The 17,499-nt window shown below is 40.9% G+C and overlaps 1 protein-coding gene across 1 annotated transcript; it reads left to right on the top strand.

Annotated features, from left to right (window-relative positions):
* The first annotated feature begins 581 nt into the window (after positions 1–581).
* LOC129956694 (uncharacterized) lies at positions 582–3,924 on the top strand. The gene is made up of 2 exons (XM_056068625.1): positions 582–1,880; positions 3,868–3,924. Exons 1-2 carry the CDS (start codon positions 582–584, stop codon positions 3,922–3,924), a joined length of 1,356 nt encoding a protein of 451 aa, XP_055924600.1.
* The last annotated feature ends 13,575 nt before the right edge of the window (positions 3,925–17,499 follow it).

Below are 17,499 nucleotides of genomic sequence, written 5' to 3' on the forward strand. Positions count from 1 at the left end.
CCTCTCTTCTTGCCTAATATGTTGATGTGAACGGACTTGCCTTGCCCGCGTCTCCTTTTGTAAATAAATTATACCTTCCCGGAACGGATTAAAAAAAAAAATCAAACTTAAAAATGCAAAGTGTCTTCACTATTGTCGAACCTGCCTTCTGCTTTTAAAAATTATTATGTTTATATATATACATTAAAAATTAAAGTTGAAAAAAGTATTTACAAGTTGCTCTGTTGTGTATCTAAACATTTTCAGAAGATGAATGTATGCTCCCCTTTACAATTCACATACTTCTCTTGAGCAATGCAATCAATACTGTCGTGACCGACTTCTGCACAACGGGCACAAGTCAAAGTCCAGCGGCAAGAAGATTTAGAATGCCGAAGCGTTGGCACTTCAAACAACGTAATGGATTGGGAATATAAGGTCTGACGGCAAGTATTGATGTTGTTGAGACAAGCTTAAACCAATCAATACAGAATATTCTGGATTTTGCGGAGGACCATAAACTTCATTTCAATCCTGGTAAATCTATTACAGGCTTTTTTACGACTAATAGGAAGCTATTTAATTATAGTCCTAGAATTTATATGAACTCTTTACTTTTACATTGTGAAAAAACCCCTAAATATCTTGGATTTATTCTTGATCCTGAGATCTCTTGCAATAAACACATTGACTCACTTGTTAACCGGGCTAAAATTCGCCTCAACGTTATGAAGTTTATTTCTGGACGTGACTGGGGTGCAGATGCTAAGACCCTAAGAACTACATACATTTCTGTGGTTCGCCCAGTTCTTGAATACGGGTTTCAAATATATCATGTTGCCTCGAATACCAATTTGCAGAAACTAGAGCGAGTTCAGCTCAGCGCAGCTCGTATTATCACTGGGCTCCGCAGAAGCACGCCATCCAACATCGTACTCTACAAGGCTGACTTACAGCCATTGAGGGATAGATGTATTCCTAATCTTATAAAGTACTTTAGCAAACTTTATAGCTACCGTTTTCAACATCGAACCGCTAATTTCCTGTGTGGTTGGAAGAACACTCAGAGGTTGAAGAGGTATAGTCCTCTTGGACATGCTGAAAAGTTAGATGTTTTGCAACCCATTGTTTCTTCTAACTCTCTAAAGCCTATTGCTTCCCCTCTTGACAAATTATCTGGTGTGTACTTCCATACAGAACTATTGACTTACACTAATAAATCTTCTCAACATCCTGAATTTCTAAGACAAGCTGCTCTTGAAGTAATCAATAATATCCCATCCGAAGCTGTACTGATTTATACTGACGGTAGTAAAGATGAAAATGGTCACACTGGTAGCGGGGTTGTAATTAAATCCGGCAATGAAGAGACTTTCCTTAGTCAGCGCAACCCTGACTTTAGTTCCGTCTTTGGCTCAGAATTGATAGCCATTGACATGGCTCTGGGCTTTTCTTTAGATCACCAATTAATCGGTGAGATTTGGCTTCTAGTTGATAGTCGTAGCGTCATACAGTACTTAGAAAACTGGAGGAATATTGTAGACCAGAGAGGCATCCGTGTTTTTGAAAAATTAAAATTGATGTCCAAGTCCTCCGCTATACATTTTCAATGGATACCATCTCATGTAAACCTTAAATATAATGACATTGCCGATAGTCTGGCTAAGAAGGGTTCATCCCTGACTCTGAATTCTGCTGAGCCCTTAACTTTCCAGGAAATGCATTCCAGAAGTAAGGCCCTTGTCAACTCATCTTGGAAACTACCACCTTCCCATCCTTGGTACCTTGGCTCTGGCCCTGGTGGTGCTCTGAGCTTTGGCGGGGCTAGACAAGACCAGACGGCTCTGTCTAGATTTAAATCTGGCCACCTCAAGACTCTTCGGTTCTCCGGTGGGAACAAGGTTTGGTTTGGTTATTTAGGGTTTTGGCACAAAAGCCAAATCTGGCTATGCTGCGCCACTCGAATGGTGAGATAAATAAAATTCATATAAAAAGTAATACTAAGAAATTTATTAATAAAAATTCAAATTTTGAAGGGCAACGTATTAAAATTAGTACTCTAAAAATATGCTTTTCATAATTTTTAATAAAGGCGTCAAACAAATTAAAGACGAAAATTTAACAAATTTAGAAAGCAAAACTTCCCCATCTGCACAAAGTGCAATTCAAGCGAGGCCACTGCTGAGCATTTGCTTCGCTGTATTGGCTTTTCCCGGGAGAACCTGCTTCATAGCCCCAATAATGTCCTTGATGGTTTGAAGGCGAATGGTCTCATGGACCTGATCTGATTCCGATCAGGGGATTAGAAAGAAGAAGAAGAAGACGTAATGGATTGGAAATATAAGGTCTGACGGCAAGGCGCATATCACAGCTTTTATGTGTTCTGACAATTTAGAGGAAATAAACGTCAAAATTAAATGTTTAGTGTTCAGAAGCTGGCCATCTCTCCGTATAGAAATACGGCGTACATGGCTCACCCCCTGTATTTGCAATTCTTAAGTGATTTCTTCAATCGGAACATTCAACAGCTCCCAACAGGAAATGACTCCTTTGGAGGAATTCAGAGATGCATGTGGAGAAACAGTAACCGGGATATTTGACAGTGCTTTCATTTTAACAATCTGTTGGCATTGCTTACGAGAACATACTTCGACCAGTAAATCACCGCATCTGAGCTTTTGACTTCACCAACAGTACTAGTAATAGCCTTTTCTACCAAAAACGGAGAAACAGAATGAAATATTTCATTAGTGTCAGATGATCTTTCAATTACAAAAAAAGTAGGAACATTTGTTGGGGTCGAGGTGTTGGAGGTAATTTGTTGCCCACCAAAGAGAGCCCGTTTGGTTTTATCCATACGAAATTGATTTAAATTCAGTTCCGACAGCACCGCCCACCACGGAGCCCAACAAGGGAAGGCAGCCACCGGATCTGGCCATTCCCAGCCTCGGCGCTTAACCTAGTGCTAGCCGGAACCAATAGGCTCAGAGTTACCCCCGTGGACAGTGACCACCCTTAACGCCAAGCCCAAGGAGTAACCCCTTCGCTTAATCCCTAGCAGACTAGCCACTAAGGTGACTAGCTACCAGCCGATTGATGCACAGGGGACCACAGTGCACCACCCGTCTTTCTAGTGGGTTGCCACGCACGGCCAACACGTGGGGTTTTGGCTGTCCATGAGAAGCAAGAAGCAAACAGAGCGGCGACAGACTTGCCGTCGAGGGAAGGAAAGACACAGCAGAAAGCAGAAGGCGTAGGGGAGAGCGAACTGAAAGGGAGTCAAGATCCCTGGGTACCTCAGGATTGGGACACCCGTACTCACCTAAAGAAGGTGAGCCCCTGAGGGGAAGCTTCAAACAGAGGACTTAGAAAGTAGGTTTGGCTATTCTCAATTAGCAAGTTGCCAATACAACCTTTCAACCCAGCAACTCTTTGAATGCGATAAAAAAAAAATTAAGAATTCAATCTTTATATAAAATATCTATTCCCAGCAAATCTTTTGGCGCCTTTAAAATTACGAATTTTGAAAAGGGTGATAGCTTTCCGGATTATGATCCGAGCTCTTCAAATGCTTTCACCGATCTTAAAAGTAGAACCAATAGACATTTCGAATTTGCAAGAAGGCCTTCCTGTTTTAATGTATCTTGCAAAATATTCAATTTTTTTTTTCTGTTTAAAAAAAATCTAAGCGCACTGCATGCAGATATTTACATCAATTAGATAAAGAAATAGAATTGTCCCCAGAACGAGCATGTTTAAAAAGTTTGGATAGAGGAAAACTTTCTTTTCCGCAGAAACATATTTATTCCTGAAACTTTTAACAAAGATTGCTATTTTGTTAACTATTGCGTTACGCATTTATGGCTATTGTATTAAACACTCCAGAAGGTCCATGTTATGTCGGACGATCGCGGCTTTTTCAAAGCAGATTCCCCTGTCCCTTAAGGCTGTAGGGGTTCGGAACAGATTGACTAAGAATGCATATATTTTGTTATTTGAAAGAGTTTTAGTTTCTATTTTTATATGCTGTTAATAACTCAAAATTGGAAAGATTTTATAGCTATTTATAAAAAATTTTAAGTGAAGTGCTTTGTTAAATATGAATGATATATAAGGATACCGACACGTTTTTTACGGTTCAGATAAACATCAGAGGCTCTTTTCAATTTATGTTATAAAGACAAACTATTGCATTGACTTTAATGCCTATTCACATCGCAATTTTCTCACGTGTATAGGGACTCCATTTACTGTGGAGGGAAGTCGTTTTATACTCCCTTCTCTTATTGTCATCCAAGGACGTCGGAATTTTTGACGCCAAGTATAAACTATCGTTTTGAAACATCAATAAAAGACCTGAAAAAGATTGGGAATCCTCTATCCCCCCCCCCGTGGAGTGAGAAAAGCTATATAAATACTGACCACTTCGTACGACGTTTTCTCAGTTTTTCTTCAGTTGTGAATTTCAAATTTTTATTTTACGTGCTGTGAATCGGTTTTTGTATTGTAAAGGTAATTTTTGTATCTAAACGCTTATTATTTTTTCATTATGAGTGAAAGAAAACGTCAACACACTGAAGAAGAAATCAAATCAATTTTACTTTCTTCTGCTGAAAGAGTCACTGATCTATCAACCGAAGATGATGGTTAGCCAAAAAATGATACTTTAGGTGATCTCTCATTTATTCTAAACAAAGAATTAGGAGATGAAACTGAAGAGGATCAGATGGACGAGAGACTGAATGATGATGAATCAAAAAATTGTGTCTCGAGCTTTTTTAATTCTTCTTGGACAGAATGCGTTGAGAATTGTCGGATTAATACTATGAAGTATGAAAAATGTTGTGGCGGCCCAAAATATACTTTACCTGTCGGATCTGATGCCGGAGATTATTTTAAATTGCTTTTCACGAATGATATGTGTGAAAAAATTGGTGAAAACGAAAACATATATGCTGAGTTTGTGCACTTTGCAACATTTAATGGATGGGTACCGACTGTTAACAAAAAATGGCGATGAAAGCCAGTTACGGAGATTGCTAAAATTTTTAATTTTGTAGCCATAATACTTATTATGGAAATAGCTGAGCTCCCAAGAATATAAAATTATCGGTCTTCCAATCCTATGCTAGGAAACCAAGAAATGAAGCGAATGATGACAAGGAGGAGATTTCTGGACATTTATAAATTCTTTTATCTCTAAGATCACGAAAATGACGTTTCTAAAGACGATTCATTATTTTATATGAAGCAAAAATTGGATCCTTTTAAGGCATGTCTGAGGTCAAATTTTCGAAATTACTTGGTTGGTTGGTTAGTTGATTTTACTGGCGCAAGAGCCATGTTTGGCTATGCTGCGCCAAACATATGTTAGATCAACAGGATCAAGGTATAAAATATATAAAATTTTAAAAATATTAAAATAAATTTCCCTTAAGTACATAAATAGAAATGTCAAAAATCATTGAAAACAAGTACTATATATGTGAAATACTTGAATAAATATACGCAAAGATTAAAAGGAATTAACCGAGTACATAACGTCATACAATAAATGTAAATTTTAAAACCGACAGATAACTACGAAATCGATAATTTTAAAAAACTAAGGTTGAAAAGAAGATATATATTTATTTATATTTTGTTGGAATAATAGTATGGGAGTATCTTTTTTCCCGTTTGCGTGTAGTAGTTGGTAGAGGCGGAGTTGGAGGACTAGTGTCTTCAGATGTATCCTCTAAGTTTTCTGACATATTATATTCCAGTGTATCACCTTCCGATGCACTAGAACACATTTCTGCGTCAGTATCCGATTCCTGACGTAATGGATCACTGGAGTTTCCCGAAGGGAGCTCAGCTAAAATTCGAGTTTCAGTATCAGCAGAATAAACAAGGGCTGGAGAGTTTGTAATCAAAGCAGCACTTGTTACATCATTCGTTCCAGAATTGCCCTCTACGGAAGCGGAAAGGGGAGGCTTTCTAGGTGAAGTTTTATGGAACTTTGCACTCTCTTTTTTATCCAAGTTCATCTTGTGAGATTCTGAAAGATGCGAGGTTTTATAATGTTTCGGTGCGTTACTAATATTTAGTTTTTGATTATCTTTATTAATCCTATAATCTTTTTTGAACTTTTTCCTGTTATTAACTTTTTTAAAACCAGAGCAATCAGATGAACTTATATTAGATTCTGAGACAGTGGATTTACGCATTTCTTCGGTTTTCTCTCCACATGTACTGGGATTGAATGCTGCTATAAAAGATTCGTCATATCTAGGGCAGGTCTCCGAAGGTATGTACGATATTTTAAATCGAGCAGAATCGGATGGTAGGACTGCAGATAAGATCTGAGTGCTTGTGGTTCCGAATGTTTTATTCACCACAGATGCATAGCTGACGCCTGGAGGTGGAGTGCGAGACTTCACAATCTGTCTGGCTTCGATATAAGAAATTTCTTTTTTTACCTTCTCAGCAATCACTTCTTTTTCAAATTTCCAAGCAGAACAGGAGCGGGAAAAGGAAGTATGAGAATCTTAACAATTTACGCATTTCTCTGGTTTAGTACATGCAGAACTGTCATGACCAGCTTCCGCACAGCGGGCACAAATAAGAGTTCCACGGCAGGAAGCTTGTGAATGCCCAAAACGCTGGCATTTAAAACACCGCAGGGGGTTTGGAAAATATGGTCTAACTGCCAATTTCATGTACCCCGCTTTAACTGATTCGGGTATTTTAGGAGAGTAAAAAGTGAGAATTAAATGCTTAGTATCAACTAGTTCAACATTTTTTCTGATTTTGATCCGACGCACATGTGTAACGCATATTGCCTTGAAATCTTTACAAATTTGCTCTACCGGAACATTAAAAAGTTCTCCAAAAGAAATTACACCCTTTGAGGAGTTAAGAGATGCATGTGGAGTAACAGAAACAGGGATAGTGCTTAGAGAATCCAATTTAAGAATTTGCTCTGCTTGCTTACGAGATGCTACCTCAATAAGCAGATCTCCTGAGCGTAGTTTCCGAATAGACTTAGTGTACCAAGATTAGAGGATATCGCCTCCTCAACCAAGAACGGAGAAACAGTATGAAAAGTCTCATTTGTAGTAGAAATACGTTTCAAAATAAAAAATGTATCAAAAGATTTGTCAGATTCGACTTGATTATTGAGGTGTCCACTGAAGTTAGAAAAGTTTTTGCGGCCCATATGATATTTATAGAGGTTCAGGCCCAGCGGCATCGCCCACCACGGAGCCCTACTAGGGATGGCAGTAACTGGCTCTAGATGTTCCTAGCCTCAGCACTTACCATAATGCTAACTGGTACCTATAAGCTGGGAGTTACCCCCGGGGACAGTGACCACCCTTAACGCCAAGCCCAAGGAGTAACCCCTTCGCTTGATCCCTAGCAGACTAACCACTTAGGTGGCTAGGTACCAGACGATTGATACACTGGGGACCACAATGCACCGCCCGTCTAATGGGTCGCCACGCACGGCAAACACGTGGGGGGTATTAGCTGTCCATGAGAAGCAGGAAGCAAACAGAGCGGCGACAGCTTCTCATGGAGAGCTCCCTCGCCTACCCTCGAGGGAAAGAAGAAAAAAGCAGACAGCAGAAGACGTAGTGGAGAGTAAAACATAAAGGGAGTAAAGATCCCTGGGTACCTCGGGATTGGGATTGGATTGTAAGGTTTATTGGCGCAAGAGCCATACCTGGCCCTACTGCGCCAGACCTATGGTTAAAATATTAAATACTTGTCGTATATAAAAATGTAAAAGTGGAAACTAATTGACAAAATTACATTGCAATGTCTCGTAACATTATCAACAAGGTGTAAAAAATGACAATAAGAAGAAATATTAAATAAGATGATAAAAATCAACTGCTTTTAAAAATTTAAAAAGATTTTTATGGGGACGTTCCCCCACTAGCATTTGCATGTCCACTGTTGAAGCATGAAAAAATCTTAGACGGTGATATTTAAAATCGGGACATTCAACCAAAAGGTGATGAACCGTTAAAATTACTTTGCATCTCGTGCAAAATGGAGCTCGATCGCCGAATAAAAGATGTTTATGTGTAAGACGTGTGCGGCCAATGCGGAGTCTCGATAATTTAACGTCTAGCTCTCGCACTGGTAAACAAGGCCAGAAAGAAATAAAAGGTTTTATCGTGTGAAGTTTGTTATTAATTTGATTGTTCCATGATTCCTGCCAGAGTGAATTCATACGACGTTGAAAAATATTTTTTGCATCACAGAACGGGATGTCTCGCTGTGAAAGCAAAGATGCTTTCTTTGCTGCATTATCCGCCAGCTCATTACCAGTTATTCCGACATGACTCGGAATCCAGCAAAATAATATCTTAAAATCCCTGTTTTTTAAAGTCCTTAGAAGATCAAGGATTTCCAAGGCAATCGGGTGCATCTGATTATTACAGTTGGAAAACATTGTCAGTGAACTCATGCTGTCAGTGTAGATAGAGAATTTACGATCAGAAGAGAGTGAAATCCTCTGAAGAGCATAAAAGATGGCTAATAATTCAGCAGATAAAACAGATAGAGATGAATCTAGACGGTAACTAAATGTGTCGGTATCAAAAACAATACCGCAACCAACATGGCCTTCTGATTTCGAACCATCCGTAAATATTTTTAAATAATCTGAATACTGACAGCGATGAGAATGAAACAGATTCTGGTAGACAATAGGGGCAGTACTCTGCTTCTCAAAACCAGAGAAGGGATTTAAAAATGAAAACTGAGGAATATTCCAGGGAGGAAAGGAAATGGATCGGAAATCCAGAGTGAGTAAAAATGACGTTGGATTGCATTTTTCGCATTACTAAATGGGATGTCTCTCTGTATAAGCAAAAACGAACTCTTTGCAGCATTATCCGCGAGCTCATTACCAGTGATTCCAACATGACTCGGAATCCAGCAAAATAGTATCTAAAAACCCTGTTTTCGAGAATCCTTAGAAGATCCAAGATTTCCACGGCAACTGGATGAATCCGATTTTGAATACTGGAAAGTATTTTCAATGAGCTCATACTGTCAGTATAGATACAAAATTTTCGACCTCGGGATTGGGACACCCGTACTCACCTATAGTAGGTGAGCCCCTGAGGGGTCGAAATTACTTGGAACCATATAATCATTTATCTGTAGATGAAACTATGGTGAAATGCAAGGGTTTAATGGCATAAGCGCAATATGCAACCGGTTAAAAGAGGCTTGAAAGTATGGGCCTTGTGCACGCCTTTCTTTGGATATGTTTTTAATTTCGAGCCTTACTGTGAAAAAAAAAAGATAAATTGCCAAGAAGTGAAAATGGCCTTAGCTATAGTACAGTAACAGTCTCAGCTGAAAATTTTCCTAAGGGACACTATATGTACATTGAAACCTAATAATTGATACCTAATTGCAAATACACATTGATACCTAATAACAAATTTGTCCATTTCCAACCTCCACTCCTTCTTTAATACATCAAATTACTATCCCTAACAATTGCCCTTTGGGTAAGAAAGAAATAGCTCGGGTCATTAATAATCTCCCTCACGGGAAAGCAGCCATTTCGGGTTCCACGAAGGAAAATCCATAGATGTTGCTCTTAAAAAGCTTGCAAAACAATTTAAGAAGCGAAAAGACAATATTCTGTTTGATTCAGAGGACATCAAAGGGACATTTCATATCTATTTCGCATTGCATGATGCATATTATGTCTTCTCTGAAGAGGGGATCGTTTCTTTGACTCCCAGATTGTCAGCCGCCTATGCCTTCATTTGTATTTTCCTTTTTGTTGCTTTTTGTCCTTCAATGCTCGATGTAAGAGGCAAAAAAAGCTGAAGCGATGCGTTGAATGCATAGAGAAATAAAGATATCTTGTTCAAGTTCTTCATCTGTTGAAAGTCATTTGTGATTCATTGCTTGATTGATTTTTTTATGGAGCAAGTTCCAATATTGGCCAGCTAAAGCTCTACGAATCAGCTGAAAGGACCTCCTGTACACTCCGACGAGTGTGTCGATACGCTTGTGGTTGCTGAGTCTCGCCCTCCTTCGCCTGGTACTACCATGACAGCAGGGAACCTCCCCCATGTTGTATCCTGTCCAGGTGGAAAGTCAGAGAAAGATGCCTGCCTCAAGAAATACCCTTCCTCTCCTCAGTGCCCGGATGAGCTACCAAATTTCTCTCTGGGGATTTTAGATCTCCATCCTTACATTCAGTGGTCTCTCCAGATAGGTCATGTTCACTATCACAACCCCTTGAAGATCAGCTGTTCCTGTCCCCATCTCCTGAAAAACAAGATGCTCCCGGAGGTGGTCACCCTAAGTGACAGTCCAGCTGCCAAGGACCCTGTCTACCCTCCTGAATGGGCCAGCATAATCTTAGGCGCGTTAAATGGTCCTCCAAGGGTCAAAGCCTTCTCATCCCTGTCTCTAGTTAACGAGTCTCCACTTAAGTGTCATTATTGTGAAAAGGTTCTTTCTTCACCAGTTTCGCTCAAACTAAAAGAAATTCACTTAATCAGGAGACACACAAAATCTGCCTGACCTGGTCCCCAAGCGCCTATAAGTTCTGACCCTGCCTTGAGGTTGACGCCGCAATACAAATGTGCTAAGTGCAACGAAGTGTTTCATTTCCAAACTTCACTGCTGGCACATAAATGCAAGGTATTGGCTGATGTACAAACCAAGAGTCCCCTGGTAACAGATCCTCCTGACCAGTCCTCTTCCGCCGCCCAGCCGAAACGTTTCGTTTGCGCCAAGGCAGTCTCAACTCAATCTGCTTCATCCAACGTCAGATCTATCTCGTACGCAACGGTTGCATCCGGGAAGCCTCCTGTTAACCATCCTCCAAGGCCAGTTTCCAGTGTCCGCGCTACCTTACTTTTTTGAGCCTGAGGTCAGCATACGTATTGCATCGTTGCCCAAAATCTCCGGCCGCTCCCTCCGCCCCGGGACATACCTCACCTCGTACTTGCTCCACATGTGGGATTATATTTGCAGACAAAATGGTGCTCAGGGAGCATATCTACAACACGCAAAATCCCTTGAGATCCTCCCAGGAAAGTGGCCCTGCTGTGGAAGCTGTCCCTCCAACATGTTAACCTAAAGTCACTGGCAGCAGCAACACGTCGTCATACGTGAGGAATCTGAGTAATGCTATCGGGGTGTCGAGTACGTCATCTGCCACTCCACCTGAGCCTAGGCCTTATCTCCCTTGTGCGGAATGCAATTTTCTTGCTAAAATCAGAAAGGGGTTGCGGTTCCACAGGTACAGACAAGATGCAATTGAAATTGCCAAAAGATCAACAACCAAGTCTCAGGAAAATGAATTGGCTTTCTCTGCTCAGGATGCTAGCAGAACCTCTCCTCCATCTTCAGGAGCTATAACACAGAATCCCCCAGACCGAGCCGGCTGTAGTTCTTCAATCAATGCTTCAAGTTTGCCAAGTCCCACCCAAAGAGTGGTTCAGTCTCCGGCCATTTCCCCAGAAGGATCTTTCCCTCGGCAAGGTTCTTTCTGCACTCCGGCGCCCACTTCTATCCCCTCGGAGTCGTGTAGAGCAGGGAAGTCTCTAAATATTTTATTCTCAATAGAAGGCTGCCTTTCCTGTTCGGAACCGGACTGTTCCGATTCATTTGTTTCAAAGTCCTGGAACTCTATGAAGGGGAACTTACTCCGCCTCTTCAGAAGGGAACACTCTATCCAGATTGAGGCCACGTACTTCTGGTGTGCCTTGTGCAAATCACGAATCCCGAAAGCGTGCCTCCAAAATTATGGGCCTGTTATACCACCACTGCTGCCTTTCAACTGGAGATGTGGCACATATTCGGCCTGATTTACATCTAAGAATGGGTTGAAAAACCAAGCTATCAGCCACAAAAAGGAGGTGATTGCGAGCTCGGGCCCCCAACTCCAACTCTCGGTGCCGAAGAGGAGAAGGACACGTCGTCTGGGTGTGAACCCCAACGCTGTCTCAAACGTGATTGATTGATTGGGTGATTTTTACTGACGCAAGAGCCAAATTTGGCCATACTGCGCCAAACTTATGGTGGATAAACCGGATCGTGGTTAAAAACATATGGTAATGTACTATAAAAAGTTAAAATTCTAAAAACATTTTAAAATTACAGCGTAATTGAAAAATAGTGACATGGGATATTTATGACGTTTTTCACATCTGATTCTAATAGAGAAATTGTCAAAGTAAATTTAAAAACTACACAAAATATGCTTAAGAAACAATGTTGGAAAAAATTAAAATATCATTAGAGATGCAAACATGTAGCTAAAATGCAATATACACACATATGTGTATATATATATATACACACACACATACACATATATATTACACACATATACAAAGGCAAACATAATAGAATTTCAACATGTGAATCTTCTAAGGTTAAAAGCAAAAAACAGCATCGAAGAGACAAAAAAAGTAACATGCAAGTTCACTACGAGTTCCTATATTTCGTTGGAATAAGGTTTTTTATTCTTTTCTTTTTTATATTTAATCGAGGGAGGAGGACTTATAGTTTCTGGCGAGTCTTCTAAGTCCTCAGACATACGATATTCCAACATATCCCCATCTGATGCAGTGGAAGAGCTCATTTCCGCATCAGATTGACTGTCGATTTGTTCCTACTAAAGGAAGATTATCTATCGATTGTAGTGCCATATCAGAAGAAACTAATTTTATTTCAGCCGTAATTGGCTTATTACACTATTTGGGTTTCACAGTTGGCGCAATTTGCGATGCAACAGTGGTGGGAACTTGGTGAGGTGAGGTAGAGTAAAATTTTGAAATTTTTTCAGCATTGGTTAAAGATTTTGTTTCTACAGGTGAGGCCTTTTTAAACTTTTTAGTGTGTGTCACTAGTTGAAAACCAGTTAAATCCGGCGAAGCTGAAGCATTGTCACTGATTGGTGCAACAGACACGGGCGAAGGATTTGGCAAGTTAACTGGAATGGGAGCTCTTTGAGTAGGTTCCAATGATTTTAAAACCTTACCAGAAGATAGATCATTCAGATCCCACTGAGTGGATGTGGTAGCCGACATTTTTTTAACTGCAAAAGCGTAATTTATCCCAGCTGAAGGCGTTTTCGATTTTATAAGTTTTCGAGCTTCTTGATAAGAAATTTTATTTTTGATCTTAGTTGAAATTATTTCTTTCTCCTGTTTCCAAGCAAGACAGTTTCGGGAAAAGGAAGTGTGCTGGTTTTTGCAATTCACACACTTCTCTTCGGCAGTGCAGTTAGTACTGTCATGACCAGATTCTGCACAACAGGCGCATGTTAGAGTCCTGCGGCAAGAAGTTTTAGAATGCCCGAAGCGTTGGCACTTGAAACAACGCAATGGGTTTGGAATATATTCTCGGACAGAAAGGAGCATATATCCGGCTTTTATGTGCTCAGGTAATTTAGGAGAATCAAATGTCAATATTAAATGTTTTGTTTTTGGGAGCTGGCCATCCCTTCGTATAGAAATACGCCGTACATGGGTCACTCCCTGATTTTTTAAATCTTTAGTTATATCTTCAACAGAAACATTTAATAGCTCTCCGCAGGATATAACTCCCTTGGAGGAGTTTAATGTCGGATGGGGACTAACTTGAATAGGAATTTTAGATAAATTTTTCAGCATAGCAATTTGTTTGGACTGTTTGGCAGATCCAACTTCAACTAGCAAATCGCCAGATCGAAGCTTCTTTGTGGATTTAACCTCACCTACATTACCAGAAATGGCTTTTTCGACAAAAAATGGGGACACGTTATGAAAGGTCTCTTTTGAATCAGACACTCTTTGGATTAGAAAGAAAGATGGAAAATTGTTAATTTGTTTAATCGAAATGGTGTTTTTGTTGTTGTTTTTTTGCCCATACGATATTGATGGGGATTCGGGCCCGACGGCACCGCCCACCATGGAGCCCAACAAGGGAAGGCAGCCACCGGCTCTAGATATTCCCAGCCTCGGCGCTTACCTTAGTGCTGGCCGGAACCTATACGCTGGGAGCTACCCCCGGGGACAGTGACCACCCTTAACGCCAAGCCCAAGGAGTAGCCCCTTCGCTTGATCCCTAGCAGACTAACCACTCAGGTGGCTAGCGACCAGCCGATTGATACACCGGGGACCACAGTGAACCACCCGTCTAATGGGTCGCCACGCACGGCAAACACGTGGGGGTATTTGTTGTCCATGAGAAGCAGGAAGCAAACAGAGCGGCGACAGCTGGTCATGGCGAGCTCCCTCGCCTACCCTCGAGGGAAAGAAGAAAAAAGAAGACAGCAGAAGACGTAGTGGAGTGTAAAACATAAAGGGAGTAAAGATCCCTGGTTACCTAGGGATTGGGACACCCGTACTCACCTATAGTAGGTGAGCCCCTGAGGGGGTCTCAAACGTGAACGAGAGCACCTCTCACCCATCGGCTGTGCTCTTACTACCTACTAACATCCTCCCCACTCCTCCTCCATCCAACACTACAAATGGTGAGGACTCCAGCCTCCTTTCATTCCCATCCTCAGCGGGGTCAAGCAGGGGTGCCCTATTAGTGGTCTGCTCTTTAACATCTGCATTGATCCAATCATCAGGAGCATTCAAGGAGACCACGTAGAGCACAGAGTGCTGGCCTTCGTGGATGACTTGTGCCTTCTCGCTTCCAAACCGGATGAGCTCCAAGAAAATCTCTACCCTGTGCAATCTCAACTAGCTGCAATTGGCTTACAACTAAACCCTATGAAATCAGTTTCACTCGACTTCGCTGGCTGCACCCCAGTCGGTGTGAAACATAAGTGCTTCCGACTAGGTAGCACCGCAATATCACCACTCAAGGAAGGCGATTTCACCAAGTTCCTAGGTAGACCTGTGGGTTTCCACGCCTGGCCTGACTACAACAACCTAAACGACCTGTCTAGCATTGGGGCCAAGATCCTCTCCTCTGCTTTTGCTCTATGGCAGAGGATGGAGGCTCTGAAATCATTCTTCCCGGCACCCCAGTTCCCCATGCGGACAGCGCAGTTTCAGAAAACTGCCTGGCAGGCGTTGGACTCTACAATTAGGTGCAAAATCAAAAATACCCTTGGCCTCCCAAATAACGCGTCCAACGAGTATCACTATGGGCACAAGAATAAGGGCTCCTGCTGTATTCCAATTGCCACTGAGGAGCGGGACTTGAACAGAATTGACACTGCGTTCATACTCCTGACTTCCTCAGACGAAGAAATACTCCATCTTGCCGTCGAGGACCTCAGGCAGACCATCGTCCACCGGCTGAAGTTGCCCAACTTTTCAGACGCGAACTTGAAGGAGTTCCTGTTGGGAGTGACGGAAGTCGCGTTCTCAACCTCAGACAACGCCTACTCTAATGTCTGGACTTGTGCCAGGCTCGCCTCCAGACGCCACGGAGTAGTGTGGGAGTTTGATGGCGGTGTGCCAAGGATCAAATTCAACGCCCTCGCGATCCGTGCATCTGGTAGGTGCAAAATCTTTTCCTTAGGGACAGGATGAGGAACAACTGGTCTTTCACCTTAATCAACAAGCCCAGTCAAGGCAAGGCAATGGAGTGTGTGGCGCAGTCACCTGCCAGCTCACACTTCATAGCTGATGGCATGTACACACGCTTCGCTGCCTGGCGCTTCATCCACCGTGCAAGACTCAACCTCCTCCCCCTTAATGTAAGCCAAGTATGGAAAGCAAAGATATGTCGGAGGTGCACCGAAGCTAACATCGAGACTCTGCCTCACGTACTCAATCATTGCAAAGATAGATCTCGATGTTGGCAACTCCGGCATGACACAATTGTTGCAAGGTTAAAGAAGGCTCTCGCCACCAGATGCACAATTATCTCTGAAAATCAAAGCGTGGGCCCAGACAACCTTCGTCCCGACTTAATGGTGCAGTCAGGAAAAAAATCTTTATTCTGGATGTCACAATACCATTTGAAAATAGAATGGAGGGATTTGAGAAGGCTAAATGCTTCAAACACGAAAAATATGCAAGTCTTCTCCCTCTCTATTCCTCAAATGGTCTGCAGGCAACAATAACCCCAATTGTAGTTAGAGCGCTGGGTGCTTGGGATCCAGAAAACGATAGGTTCCTTTCCAAGTATATGTCGTGGGGCTATCTTAATAAGTTCCGAAAACTTTGTGTCAATGATTGCATTCAGTGGTTCCGTGACATATACGTTGAACACGTAAATGGACATCGTCAATTCACCGATGGGGTTGACAGCACTGAACATCTGTCCCCACCTGAGCCACCAAATGACGTCTAATGTGTGTGTGTTGTGCGCGTTTTTGCTGACTCCAGGATTTTCCGTCGAACTTTGACGTCTGGGATCAGCACTAACTCTAATGTGTTTCACCCACCCAAGACCCTGTATGTTGATAACTGCTTTCCATCTGTTTTACTCTTTTTATAGTTTATCTTAGTTATGTTATTAGTTTATTAGCGTTGTTTATTTATAGTCTATAAATTGTTATCGGTCGTTAGTTTATGCTTGTTATGGGTTTATAGTTTATTTTTATGTTTATTTATAGTTTATGTTTGCGGAATTTATATATAGTTTATTGTTTCAGCGGTACGGTAAAAGACGTTTGTCAACGTAGTAGGCAGCCACATGCTGCCTTACACGTGACGAAGTCTCATAAAGTAAACTAAAAACTCTTATGAATGACAAATAATAAAGACATATGCTAAAATTACGATCCAGCAATTTAAAATATAATTTTACTGCATTGTGCACCAAAGGATGGCTTTGTCTGGATGAGTTCAAAATTGTTTCAATTGAACTTTGTGAATCTGTATATATGATCCCGTCTTTCTTTGCTAATAATCTTACCGCTCTTAAAGCAGTGTATGGCAAAAATCTCCGAATTAAAAATAGAAAAATGTTAGTTCAGAAAGTACAATGTGGTCAAATACTACAGCTGAGCCAACATGATCACCGACTTTGGAACCATCTGTAAAAGCAGTGCCGTGTTTTTCAAACGATTACCTACAGTGCGAGTCAAAAAAAAGTAAACACCAATTTTTCATGTGTGAAACAATATATAGCAAATATATTATTGACTTGTAACATAAATTAATATTGCATAGTTAAATAATTAATATTAAAATATTTAAATCGTTATAAATATTAAACAAATTGTAATTACAAGAAGAAATAAGCCGCTTAATCAAAAAATACACCCATTTTTGAGCGTCAAAAAAAAGTAAACACTGACAAGTCTTTCACTATAACGTTATCAATTTTGTAAGTGCCACCAATTTTTTTTCACAGAATCTTAAACAAAAGTGAATTCTTGATGTACATTTCGCTCTTCTGTTAATTTCTGAAATTTTCTGGAACATTTTTAGAAAACTGGATATGGGGAAACAAACATCACTAGAAACGAGAAAAATAATAATAAATTTGAAGAAAAACGGAAAATCATTACGTGAAATAGGACAAATTGTCCAAAGGAATCATTGCACGGTCAAAAAAATCATTGACAAATATACGAAGTATAAG

Source organism: Argiope bruennichi, chromosome 11 (assembly GCF_947563725.1).
Source record: "Argiope bruennichi chromosome 11, qqArgBrue1.1, whole genome shotgun sequence".
Taxonomy (NCBI): Eukaryota; Metazoa; Arthropoda; class Arachnida; order Araneae; family Araneidae; genus Argiope; species Argiope bruennichi.